The sequence below is a fragment of the Perca flavescens genome, chromosome 1, assembly GCF_004354835.1.
Source record: "Perca flavescens isolate YP-PL-M2 chromosome 1, PFLA_1.0, whole genome shotgun sequence".
Lineage (NCBI taxonomy): Eukaryota > Metazoa > Chordata > Actinopteri > Perciformes > Percidae > Perca > Perca flavescens.
This window is the reverse complement of record NC_041331.1, coordinates 40,776,915-40,790,166: the sequence shown is the minus strand read 5'-3', so window position 1 is coordinate 40,790,166 and position 13,252 is coordinate 40,776,915. Positions and strand designations below refer to the sequence as shown.

Here is a 13,252-nt window from a genome sequence, read left to right as displayed (position 1 = left end):
TGCCTTTATTTGACAGTAGACAGTATAGAGGGACCAGAAACTTCGTCCAAACACTTTTATCAACCTCAGAAGCATAACTCTTTGAAGGATAGGTTCCCAATAATTCAAATCTGTCTTAAAACAATAGTCATGTGTTGATATGAACATTGAAACAAGGTGTTGCTTAATGTAATAATTCCTTCCGTTCATTCTGGCCAGTCGAGTAAGAAAACCATTTCTAAGGCTGTTGGATAAATCAGTTGAGTATCTTAGTATCTAAGTTATTGTATTGCAAAGCTATTTTAGTGCAAAGTGTGCAGTCCACTGCGCATGTATATGTATATATATATATATATATATATATATATACACATACACACATACATGTACTGTACATACATACTAGACTTGTGGACTTTGTTCCCTATCTCTTCAATTGAAAAAATGTTAGGGATCTATTCAATGGCCGGTATGATCAGGAGGGATGATGAATGAATGTACACTTGGGCAGAGGTTGTCACTCTTTTTTTAAGGAGATGGATGGGGGCTACCCTCATGTATGTCCCTTGGAATATTTTGAGTGTATTATTTGCACTGCTATAGTGTTAATTACGTGAAAGATATTTGACATGTATTAAAGATTTTTTTGTGTAGTGCAATATAGATTATAGATTTGTCAGATTAGGAAGTAATCTATGAACTATTATAGATTTAAAAGGCAGAGTGTCACGGGCCGAGTTTAAGAATCTGAACCTATCCTTTACCAAAATATAACTTAAAACGTACATGCTGTGTAAAACAGCACGTTATTAAATGAGTTGGGTTTTAGTTCTCCCAGCCAGAACCTAAGAGAGATTTTTGGTCGTCTGCTTTTCTCTTCCTCATGAAGTAACGAACCAGCACAGCCATCAACACCAGTGCTACTGAGAAGATGCAGCCAAAGACCACGGTGCTGATGTTGGTGTTGAGGATCTGCTCGATTCCCCAACCTCCTCCACTGGAGACTGTCGGAGCCAAGTCCCGACGTCCTCCGCTTGATTTGCTGTCTGGAGAAACTGGTGGAGGGTTCACTGAAAGACAACAGCACATTTGTTTTTAATACATTTCTTCTTTATTGTTGCTTTGCAAGTTTCACCTCCTGACCAGAGCCGGATTAAATTGAAAGGTTACACTAGGCATATTGCATTTTCGGGCCCCCTCCAAATGGATACTTTGTTATTTGGTGAATAAACAAGATTATTTTTAACTGCCACATGATTATTATGATAATTTATTAATTAAGGTATTTCAATCCACCTAAATTAGGCTTATTTGACGGGCCTGAGGGAAACTTGTGTAAAGCCCCTCTTTGTCTCACTCTTCTCTCTTTGGGAAACACTGAGCCACATTTTTCATCATTTTTTGACATTTTAGAGACCCAACAACTAATCCATTGATCGAGAAAATAATCAATTAAAATAGTTGTAAGTTGCAGCTCTAGCAGGTAGGGCACATATTAACCTGCAGCAGCTGTGTCACTCTTTTTCATGAGACTGTTGTTATCTTCCATGACTGCATTGGGAACTTCCTGCTCGACAAACCGAAAAGGACCCTGGGTTATGGAGTGGCTGACTGTCTCCTTGTGCAGCGATCGCTTGCGTCTGCGGGCTGGCTGCGCCACACAACCCTGGGCACATCTGGAAAAGGCATTCCCAGACTCACACAGGATGACGGAGCAGGTGATGTACACCTGGGAGGTGGAAGGTAAGAGGTTTTAGTTCAAAAGGAAATTAAGTGGTTGAGTTAAGTCCATAACATAGACTGTAAAAATAGCGGACACAGCATCCTTGATGTCACCCATTGGGTTGAAGCCTCGAATTTGGCAACATGGCTATGGCCATCTTGGTTTTGTGAAACCGAAAGTGGAAATTTTTGATGAGAGGGTAGCGCTTGGGAGGCCAAGCTATTGTTGTTTATGGTTGCAATGATGCTGGGCTAAGCTAAACGCTAAAGAGGGAAAGTTGCCAATTTTCAACCCTTCTGAGCCGAGTCATCCAACAGAGATTTAAACGCAGACCTCCAGGTACTGTCGCCATTCATCTGAGTGTACGGCAGTACAGATAATTGGCAAACTTTGCCCTAAGTTGACAGATAATGCTAGTGCTAGCTAGCTAGCTTGGTTGGCAGAAACGCTGAACAAGACATTTTTAAGCGACCAAAATGTTCCAATTAAATTTGATGAAGTGAAAGCACACAGTGAGAGGTTCAAAGTTTAAGATGTAAACATGGACAACACCCAAAAACAAGTTCAGGTCCATTATACATTATGTTCCAAGCGCCATCGTTAGCATTGCTAAGCCTCTGTCCTGATTGACAGGTTGGCGTGTAGCCACGCCCTTAAAGCATCCCCTGCTTTAATGTCTACTAAAAAAATAAAAAATGGGACCATAATTTACTGAACGAACATCATGATGTGTTGAAGAAGACTTGCAACTAGCGATTGTGGCCATAAACTCATTATGAAAATGTTTACTGAGGTAATAAATCAAGTGAGAAGTAGGCTCATTTTCTCATAGACTTCTACAGAAACAGACTTCTTTTTGGAGCCAGTTGAGTCGCCCCCTGCTGGAGGTTAGAGAGAACGTAGCTTTAAGTCACTTCCACGTTGGCTTCAATTTTCAGACAGGGAAGCTTTTGTCCATTATTTTTACAGACTGTGCTCAAACCGCAGCCTGGCCAACTGTGTGAATAATATTTTGGTATACGTTTGGCATGATTTAGTATTCATTAATATTACCTCGTTATAGTTTCCAGAAAATTTGAAGGATTGAACCTCAAAGTTGAATGCAGTCAGGTTTGATGGGTGGACTTGAAGTGTCTCATCCAGTATACACCTGTGAGAAAAGAAAATGGTAGCACGTCACATACAGTATACATACTGTACATACGCATTCTCACGAACGGTTTCGTATGATATCGTAGGAAAACTTATGCACAACAATTCGAATGATATCTTACGAAATTACAGCGACTGTTGGACGGTCATATAACTTTAGCGGTCTTTACAGTTAAATTTAGGTGAGTGTGAGCCGGCTACAGAGCATTGTGAAGTCCCGGACGTTTAAGCAGCCGTTGCAGTTAAGTTTAGCTGACAAAAGTTGACTGTGTCATTCAGCAACAGTTAAATAATTTTTAGGCATCAAACGACTAGTTAGGATTAGAAAAAATATTGTATTTTGGATTAAAACACTGGTCCTCTTAAGTTGTACTCGGGACACGAACACTCGTTTCCTGGGTGAAAGTCTTGTGTATTCCCCTTTAATTTTTCTGGGACACGAACTCAGCTCCCCACTTGAAAGCCCTGTATTTTAGGACCTAACAATTTACCTCCTTACTATGCGGATCTTCACGGCCTCATACAGCGGCAGTCAATGTGGTGCATAACGCAATAAAAATGCGGAATACATATGAATTACAGTTAATTACTTTTCGTAGCTATATGTAGGAATGGTTCATGAGGACAACAAGCGAGCACACACACATGATCAAGGAACTGTAAATACAAGACAATTATACAAAAATACATTTTCAATTTAAAAGCCAAAAGCATTTCTGTTTGTGCTCTCAGAAGGCATCAGCACTCACCCGTTCTTGATGAGGTCATAGGAGAGGGTGTTGTTAGGGTTGTCATCAGGAGTGGCTTTGCATGATTCGACAAACAAAGACACATTTGGTAGATCCGATTCAGCCCGAATGCCCATATAAATCTTCTCTAACAAACTGACCTCCACTGGATAGGCGGTGGCTGGCACTTTGCTTGTAAAGTTGCTATTGGTATATACCTCAAAAGTATAGCCAAAGCTGCCAAAGCTGGACTCAGTGAAAACGTAGTCAGAATTTTGGAGATTGTAGTAACTGGAGATGCTGATGGTTTTGGGAAACTTGCAAGAGATTTCGATCTTGACTGTCTTCCTTCGGACTATTATCTCGTTGGCCAGCTCGAAGGAGTTGATCTCATTCACAAAAACGAGAAAGTCGCCTTTGTCCTGAATTTAAGACAAAAAAAATGGTAATACCTGTTAGTGGCTGAGAGGAGAAAAAAACTGGAATTTGGAGTTCACACAATGCAGAATCCCCTTTTCAATGTGTTTTACAACTCGCCCCCGATCTAGGGCTGGGTACCGAACTTTGATACTTTTATGTACCGACTTCATAGTATAACATAGGGAAACGTATTTGCAGGCACAATGAGTGAATTTGTCTTTATTTTAAACAAGGGGCTAATGTTAAAAATAAAAACAAAACTACTTGGTGAGGTTTACTAAAATATTATGGTTTGGATTAAAATAAGTATTACTTACTTGTTACGTAATTCAAGTTACTTATGTAAATTAAGTATATTAGGTAAACAAGTGAAGTTGACTTTTGGTTTACAAGGGGCACCAACAGCAGTTTCCTGGGTGAAAGTTCAGTTTTTTTGACCCACCCCTTCACTGTGGACTTTGATTAGAAAGTTATTTGTGATTCACAAATGCAGTTTCGTTGCATGGGAACCTAATTTTTAGGGAGACAGGGCTGTCCAGCTATTCTTAGACTGTAAAATGTAGTGTAAATGTTTTTCCACACCTCAAGTTTTGTGCCGCAGGTGCTGAATGACATGCTGCCTAAGATGTGCGTGCTGTTGGAGGTGAGAGAGCACAACGAGTCGCTCAGCTGGAGGAAGTTCACGTCGATGCCGGGCATGGAAGCTTTCTCCAGGGCCACCGTCATCTTGTTGGGTGAGCATGTGACACTGGCCTTGCCTGTAAATACAACTTTTGTTTTAAACGTACAATATGTAACTTTCTGCCGCTAGGAGTCTCTCGACCAAAACAATGGACGGTAAAACTGGACTTTTGATGACGTTGTGAAGTTGCGTGGAATTATGGGAGTTTTTAGTGTTAAACACCTTTGCTGCCGGTTAGAATGCATCAGTTCACGGACGAGTTTACCCATTCAAGTGTATTCACGTTACGTTTAGTAACGTTTATTCATGTCATTGTAATAAAATAGCTGCAGTTTCCCCAACATAATTACGTTTTTCTTGATTAGATTTTTATTTGTAGCTGACCAGTTAGCTAGTGAGCCAGCAAGCTAACAGTAGCCAGCAGCTAAAGCACAAAATATTTCACATATCAATGTCACCTTTTGGATGGTTTCAACACCGGGGCGGACGGGGTTTGTTGTAATGCTAGCTAGCTACTAAACGAGGCTGAGAGACGGGTGTGGGTGGGGATTGTCGGGGGAATCTCCGCAACAGCGAGCCAGGACTTTCGATGCCTGTTGTGCAGCAGCAGAACATCTCCCAGCTGACTGGAATTATCTCCCCTTCACTCTTCAGTAATCTTAACTTTTCGTTTTGGAGCTTAACCCACCTTTTGTCGGGTTAATTTAGCTAACCGTAAAGACAGCTAAACGCGAAGGGGGGAGAAATTCAGCAGGGAGGAGATTTTCGGCACATTAGCACATTAGCATCAACGTTAGCACATTGTAGTAACGTTAAGCTGGTATTGATATTGAACATCGATAAGGTCTCTGTTGTATTACTGTGATAAAAAGTGGGATGTAATTAATCACAAAATGATGCTGTATGGCAACAAAAAAAAAAGCAGTATTACGGTTGCAAGTATTTTTTTTTCTGTGACATTGTATGATTTACAATTACTCCTGAACGTATCATCCTGGTGCCAGTGTTCTGACGGAAGTTAGAGTAACTGGAGGGTGAAAGGTTATATGACGCCACTGACGGGCGACTAAAGGAAACGTGCCGTGTCTGAAAATAAAATAACTGATTTCTCTGGGTTTGACATTTGGTGGAAACATTTGGGATAGTGTAAGAACACAACTCATAAAATATATAACATAGGTATGGTCGTTTTTAGACATTTTAAAGCAGAAATGTTACATATTGTACCTTTAACTGTTTCAACAATAAGGACATTTAGCTTTAGACTGCAACTCCTACAGACTGTACCTCCAGTACTGTACAGACTGGTCTCCAGTTCTGAAGTCATTACACTGGCTTCCTGTCTCTCAAAGAATTTCATAATACAACTGTTGGTTTACAAAGCACTGAAAAGGTTTAGAAAATAAATACAAAATACATTTCTAATCTGCTGCTACATTTTGAACCAGGTGGTCTGGGGTCAGGTCTGCTTTCTGTCCCCAGAGTCAGAACTAAACAGGGGAAAGCAGCGTTCAGTTTTTGTGCTCCACATATCTGAAACAAACTCCCAGAAAACTGCAATAAAGATACTTTGTCTTTGACTTGATTGAAATGAATTGATTTTAAATGGCAAAAGTTTTTTTTAACCATGACCCCCAGTCTGTTCCTATTAACAGGCTTTATGGAGCAGCTTTATAACAGCAATAACAACCAGCAGTGGAAGAAGTATTCAGATCCTTTACTTTAGTAAAAGTACTAATACCACTCTGTTACGAGTAAAAGGCCTGCATTGAAAATGTTACTTAAGTTAAAGTTTCCAAGTATCATCAGGAAAATGTACTTAAAGTATTAAAAGTAAAAGTACTCCATGCAGAGAAATTCTCCCATTGTAGAAAGTGTAAAGGATCCAACCAGTTGTGTGTTTAATGGTCTCATCATCTCAGCTGGACTTGTAGTCCGTTATATTGTTGGCTAGTTTACTTTAGAATCAAACATCAGATTTTATAAACTACATGTGTTTTTTTTGTGCAAAAATCTTTTGTAAAGTAACTAAAGCTGTCAGATGAATGTAGCGGAGTAACAAAAGTAACTAAAGCTGTAAAAGATGAATGTAGCGGAGTAACTAAAGTAACTAGTAACTAAAGCTGTAACAGATGAATGTAGTGGTGTAAAAAGTCCAATATTTCTCTCTGAAATGTAGCGGAGTAGAAGTAGAAAGTGGCATGAAAAGAAAAGACTCAAGTAAAGTACAAGTACCTCAAATGTGTACTTTGGTACAGTACTTGACTAAATGTACTTAGTTACATTCCACCACTGATAACAATGAAGATGAATGGCGATCAACAAACCTTGAATGAGAGCTGCTTGGGTTACCATGAGAACAACACACCTCATGTCTGATTGGCTGAATGACAAAACAAAGAAAATAGGTTTCAGTTCAAACTGCAAAAAAGAAGAAAAACAACAACAGATATACTTTGTTTGCATATTTATATTTAAGGGGAGACACTACAGGGGAATAGAGAAAACATTGTAACTAATATATAACCATATCACCATTAAAACTCCCCTGTTGATTACTTACATTAGGACAATATTTATTTTGTATAATAAGTTTTCTGAAATTGTAATGTTTAAATATCCAAATGGGGCATTCCTTATTAAATGTGCTAATGTGTGAACATTTCCAGAACAGAACATTGGATGAAGCCAGATTCAAAGTTCTGTAAAAGGTTTTTACAGAGAGGATTTTATATATCTCTTTTTATCACTCCATTAATCAGAAAATACTGTCAATTTTCTCCATGTTTTAGGTATAAATGTTGTATGGATCAGGCTGTGAATGATATCTGAACAAAGCCCTGTGTAAAAATCTTCAGTAAATAGATAACACCATGAAACTGGCTGTCGCCGTGGTCCTGCTGCACGCCCTGCTATGCCCTGTTACCCCCAATTTCCACCGGCTGCGGAACGGCTGGCAGTTGATTACTGACATTAAGACAATTATTTGTTGTATTACAAGTTGGCTGAATGTTTTGTTTTTGTTTGTTTGATTATGCAAATGAGGCTTTATCTGATGCTAACTTTTGGTGAATTTAGGAGACAAAGTGTAGTAAAAGAAATGTTTTCTTTCCACTAGTCTTATAGAAAACATGTTAGGGAGGCAAAATAAAAATAAATGTCTTGGCATGTAGGGTCTCCTTTTAATGGAGACACCATTTTTACTGGAAGTCACAGAAACCAGAAACATATAATCTCCTGAACAATAGAGGCTTATTTCTTTGTTAGTCCTTGCCGGGTCACTCCAGTTCCATATTCAAAGAAACAATAGATCTCCGCTCTGCTAACGCGGCACAAAGCAGTAAGCAGGAAATTAAAACACACATTTCCAGTAAATGTAGATACGGTCACCTTTGATTTGTCTCTGCAGTGAAGCACACTGGGACAGATCTGTACAGGTCGCTGGGCTGTGGCGTCCAGCTCAGAGTCACATCGGCTTTTCCAAACTTATCGTCTTTGAACACTTTGCTCATGTTCTGGGGGCCACTCACCTGGAAGTCGTTTATGCTTCAGGAAAACAGAAACACGTGTGAATTAATCAGAAAGCCTTTATTGTCATTGCATAGGAAAATAATGACATTAGTTGTGACACTGTGAATGCCTTCCAACATAAAAACATAAAAACACAAGACCAAGGACATTCAGTAGGATAAAAATGCAATAAGTAAATAAATAGATAAGGGTCACCAAGGATCATTCTTATTTGGCACGCAATGTATTTTTATCTGCTTTTTAGGCAACCATAATTTAATACAGGGTCTTTCTTTAGTCAAGATGGTGGCATGGTTAACACATTTTTAAATAAATACCTGGCATGGTGTGCCTGTGCTTGGGCATAAAGCTGGAAAGACTGACCCACAGTGGCATGAAGAACATCCCCATGGGAAGGAGTCCTGGACAAGAACACAGGCTGCACGTGACCAGCTTCACAGTTTGGTATTGGAGGAAGGACTGAAACACGGACACAAGAGGTCATCAAGAAAGGGAAAGCTGACATTTTCTTTACTGACATTTTTGTATAGCATACATTTGAGTAATCAAAAGGACAAGCTTTGCATGCTAAATTTGGACATTTAATTTTATAAATACTTATATTACAAATAAAGCATCCAATCTGTACATTTAATATTAATTTTGTGAAACAAGGACCTTAAGCACTCATTCTGTGAAAAGTACACAACAGGTGTCAAAGGATGACAAACCAGCAGCTGATTGGACGAACGCATCACATGGGTCTGGCTTCTCCCCGACCATAATGGCGGCTCGTTCGGAATACGATCTCGTATTTTACGAAAACAGTTCACCCGAAACGTGTTTCATTTTAAAACATTTTAAGCGAGAAATAGGCCGTGCAGTTGCTGAATCTGTTTTCATTTCAGATCGACAAAGGTCAGTTTAAAAGATTTTCGTCAGATTTTGAGAAGCGTTCGTCACGCTCATCCCGCTCGTCATTTCCGGGAATTGGTCATTGAGTCCGACTGCCCACTGGCCGATTCCACATGTCAAATTGGCCCAAATGAAGACCGACGGCACACAACACACCGAACAGACTCGAGTCACCGACCTCGCCAGACTGTCCGACGGCCGATAATCGGGTTGGTGTGTCATCGCTTTAAGGCTAAAGCATCCCTTAAACCCAACAAACATCCAATACACATCATCTCAGTCTATTGATCCAAAGCGCAGCAGATCAAATAAATAAACAGCTATTGAATTGAAATAGTTTCTGCTGGACGATAACTGACAGGTCATGTGGTGAAAATAAATTACAAATATACTTTACTTGGGAAAAAGAGTAAAGGTAATTCAGCTCACTGTCTGAAGGTAAACAGACAACTTGTCATTGTGGACAATAAGATATATTATTTTCTAATCTCCCTACCTCCCTTTGAAAAACTTTGAACCCTGATTTTGGACATTTAATGTTCCTGGGCTTTGAGAAGAATCGCTCTAATGCCCTCGACTCAGTGATGGAGACCCTGCAGCCTGTTAAGGCGCAAGGTGCATTTGGAGCGCACTGTCAGTACTCGTGTTTTCGATAAGAAGATTAACGTCATGTAGTTTGTCATGCAAGTTAGTTAACGTTTAGGGCAACAAGGGGAAGCCAAACACCATTCATCGGCATTGCTTCCCTTTAACGTGAGCTAACATAATTTAACTAGATATTACATTACAAACGTTATACATTGTTTTCTTTCAAAATCATACATAGGTATTATCCTGCTAAGCAATATCTCCTTAGGTTTAAGCTTGACGTATGTGTTAACTGTTCTTTATGTGGAATATGTCCAGAAACAAGGGTGCACCTATTCTGGCAATGTCCCTACACCACTACTTTCTGGAAAGATCTATCCCGATACATTACTGATAAACTTGTCTCTGATTTTTCTTTGTTGTGGAAAGATGTACTGTTTGGTTTCTGTGACAACAAAAGTAAAAAACAGAAAGAAATATACCTAATTAACTTATTAATCATTTTAGGGAAATATCATATTCACAAAGCCAAATTTAGTAACTCTAAACCGTCTTTTATTGCTTTTGGTAAGGAAATGGAACAGTACATCAAAACCATCTATGATTCAAAAAATAAGAAAGCTGCTAAAACCATTCAGTTATGCTCTATTTTGAATGTATATATTTGAAACTCCCCCTGACTCTGCTCTTGACTAATATTTTTTATTAATGACTGTTTGCTTGTTCTTAATGTTTGTATCGTGTAGATTTAACAAAGATTTATAATAATAATTAAAAAAAATGTTATACATGCTTTGTCATGACAAGCTGGAGAGGAGACTGTCAGCTAACGTTGTTAGCTAACACATAACTTACATTAACTTAGCTAACATTAAATTATCATGTTAATTATTAATGGTAACTTCTTCAGTAACGCTATCTGTTTGCTGACGTACATTGATAATGATAAAAGTGTGTCTTGACAAGTCTGATCTCCGGTTACATGACTGGCCACCAAATCAGGTTTTCTTGGTCCGACAATCCGTGCAATTGTGTCACTCCAATTGTCATGTATGTACTCACTCTCCATGGAGAACAGCAGCTTGACTTTGCAGAGAGGCGGTGAGTTTATGTTGGAGGCCTCCCGAAATGCTGATGTTCCATCTGCGTAGGTCAACGTGATGTTTTTCCTAGAAGAGTCCTCCAGCATCAGCTCAAACACGTGGACACCGATGCCGACTTGACCCGTGGTTTTCAGCGTGCACGTAGTCTGGGAGGACACAGAATGTTAAATGAAGATGTTTAAAATGCTTTTGTCTCTTTGGATATTGAATCTATGTAGAAAAGAACCAGTGACAACTAATATTTTAACAGTTTAAAAGCATTGACAAACATCTGCACAAGTAAGAAAAAGTACTTTTTGAACTACATAAAAAAAAAAATGAAGGTTATTACTGCAAACATGTACCCAGTACAAATATAATGTCAAAAATGTCATCCAAAAAGAAAGCTAATCAACGACAGGTTTGTGTCATATGGTACAAAAAGTTATGCACAACTATTTGTATAATATCCTACGAAATGACGGGTCTAGGGTAGAGATGTTCCGATACCGATACCAGGATCGGAAAAGCCTCGGATACCGTCTAAAATGCTGGTATTGGAAAGTACTGGAGTCAATGCACCGATCCGATACCATGTAATTTAGCTTTGAAGAAAATCTACTTTAAAGTAGTTTATGTTCTTTTTCCGTTAGGACTCACTGTCAAACTGGATGATAAAGAAATTTCTACGGCGTTCATTGTTTGTTTGTTCATGTTTCACCAAAAGTTTAACCTGAGACAGGCTGTAAAATAAAGATAGAAATCATATCACATCCATACAGGGATGGTAGTATACAGCTGCTAAAACAAAATATATGACACACTGGTATTGGTACTCTGTATCGGAAGAAGCAAAAAATTATATCGGACCATCTCTAGTCTCGGGTCAGTCCCATGACGTATAAGTTTAGCGGTCTTTACAGTTAAATTTAACCGAGAAAAAGTGACAGTGAGCCGGGTACAGTGTTGTGGCTAGAAGTTGACAGTTAAGTTTAGGCACCAAAATGACTAGTTAAGTTTAGGAAAAAAGATTATGGTTTGGATTAAAGCACTCCCGAGGAATGAACATGCGTTTCCTGGGTGAAAGTAGGGCTGCACAATTAATCGCAATTTTATCGAAATCGCAATATGGACTAGTGCAATATCCAAATCGCAGGTGGGGGGGGGAGCATTATTTGTTAAAGGCAAAATATGTGTCAAACCATTCTGTAGTGAAGTAGTGAGATTCTGCAGAAATGTCCCGGCCTACGAATCGTATCCTACTGAAAACAATCTTTGTGGGGCGACCTCTAGCTCACCCAGTAAGAGCGTGCGCCCCATGTAGGCTGAGTCCCTTGCAGCGGCCCAGGTTCAAATCCAACCTGCAGCCCTTTGCTGTGTGTCATCCCCCATCTCTCTCCCCCCTTTCCTTTCTATACACTGTCACTATCGTAGAAAGGGAAAAGCCCCCCCAAAAAAATCTTTGTTTGGTACAGATCCTCGCAAAAATCACACTATAATCATTTTAATTTTATATTTTTCAATGAAAATGAGGATAATGAGACAAAAATTATCATTCCCTCCAATATTGTGAATCAAATCGCAATCGCAGTATCAGTCAAAATAATCGCAATTAGATATTTTCCTCATATCGTGCAGCCCTAGGTGAAAGTATTAAAATGATTATTATTATAAGATTTTGCATAACTTCTGTCTGTAGCTGTAACCCTTGGACACTTTTTCAAAAATAGAAAAAAGATTGTGGTTTCAGTTCAAACAAGTATCTACTTCTGGGACACACAAACACGCGTTTCCGTAACTTTTCCTGGGTGAACACGAATGCGAACTCCGCTCGCCTGTTTTTCTGTGGGACATAGAGCAATAAATACGTGGAATACATACAAATGACAGTACATTACATATTATATGTACAAATGGGGCCTGTACTTAAATCAAACATGATATGAGGAAGAAGAAACATAACATGAGTGTTTTCACCGCTTAGCCTGGCTCGTCATTATAGCTCCTGTCAGCGCTCTGTCACAGTGTGAATGGATTACCTCATCCATAGTGAAGTTTGCAGGAGCTGTAGACTTTGCAGCAAAGCGGCACCTCACATGATCTCCGTCTGGATCATACGCCAGAAGAGGAAGCCCTGAAAAGCAGTTCTGAGGCGATCTGCAGAAAAACACAATTTATTTGTGGATTAAATATAGACACGTGAATTTTCAGGTTCATGCATTTTGAGCGTTTTCTTTTTTTTATAAATCATGGCAGATTTCTAAGAAGTAGATTTGGAAAGAATTTGGACCACTTGCCGTCGTAGGTTGTTTTTGTTTTTCCTTTGGCAAGCGTGAGATTTACAGAAGGAGAATCACAAATACTGTACTATTAGCCTGGTTGACACCAGACCCTTCTCAGTTGTACGTAACTGAGAAGGGGTCGCCGCTCAAATGCCTAGGGCACAATTGGATAGTCCTTCAACCAATCAGAG

The 13,252-nt window shown here is 39.3% G+C and overlaps 1 protein-coding gene across 3 annotated transcripts; it reads right to left on the bottom strand.

Annotated features, from left to right (window-relative positions):
• Nucleotides 1–397: 397 nt before the first annotated feature.
• Nucleotides 398–12,930, bottom strand: LOC114559892 (ZP domain-containing protein). 3 transcript variants are annotated; one of them, XM_028584901.1, is made up of 10 exons: nucleotides 12,819–12,930; nucleotides 10,760–10,946; nucleotides 8,533–8,674; nucleotides 8,075–8,230; nucleotides 7,012–7,067; nucleotides 4,585–4,760; nucleotides 3,604–4,004; nucleotides 2,756–2,852; nucleotides 1,480–1,708; nucleotides 398–1,049 (listed from the first exon to the last, which is right to left on the bottom strand). In XM_028584901.1, exons 1-10 carry the CDS (start codon nucleotides 12,825–12,827, stop codon nucleotides 805–807), a joined length of 1,698 nt encoding a protein of 565 aa, XP_028440702.1. In that variant the 5' UTR covers nucleotides 12,828–12,930; the 3' UTR covers nucleotides 398–804. The 3 variants fall into 3 exon arrangements, with proteins under 3 accessions (XP_028440702.1, XP_028440711.1, XP_028440720.1); XM_028584910.1 differs by lacking the exon at nucleotides 12,819–12,930 and adding an exon at nucleotides 12,757–12,811; XM_028584919.1 differs by lacking the exon at nucleotides 12,819–12,930 and adding an exon at nucleotides 12,743–12,782.
• Between the last annotated feature and the right edge of the window lie 322 nt (nucleotides 12,931–13,252).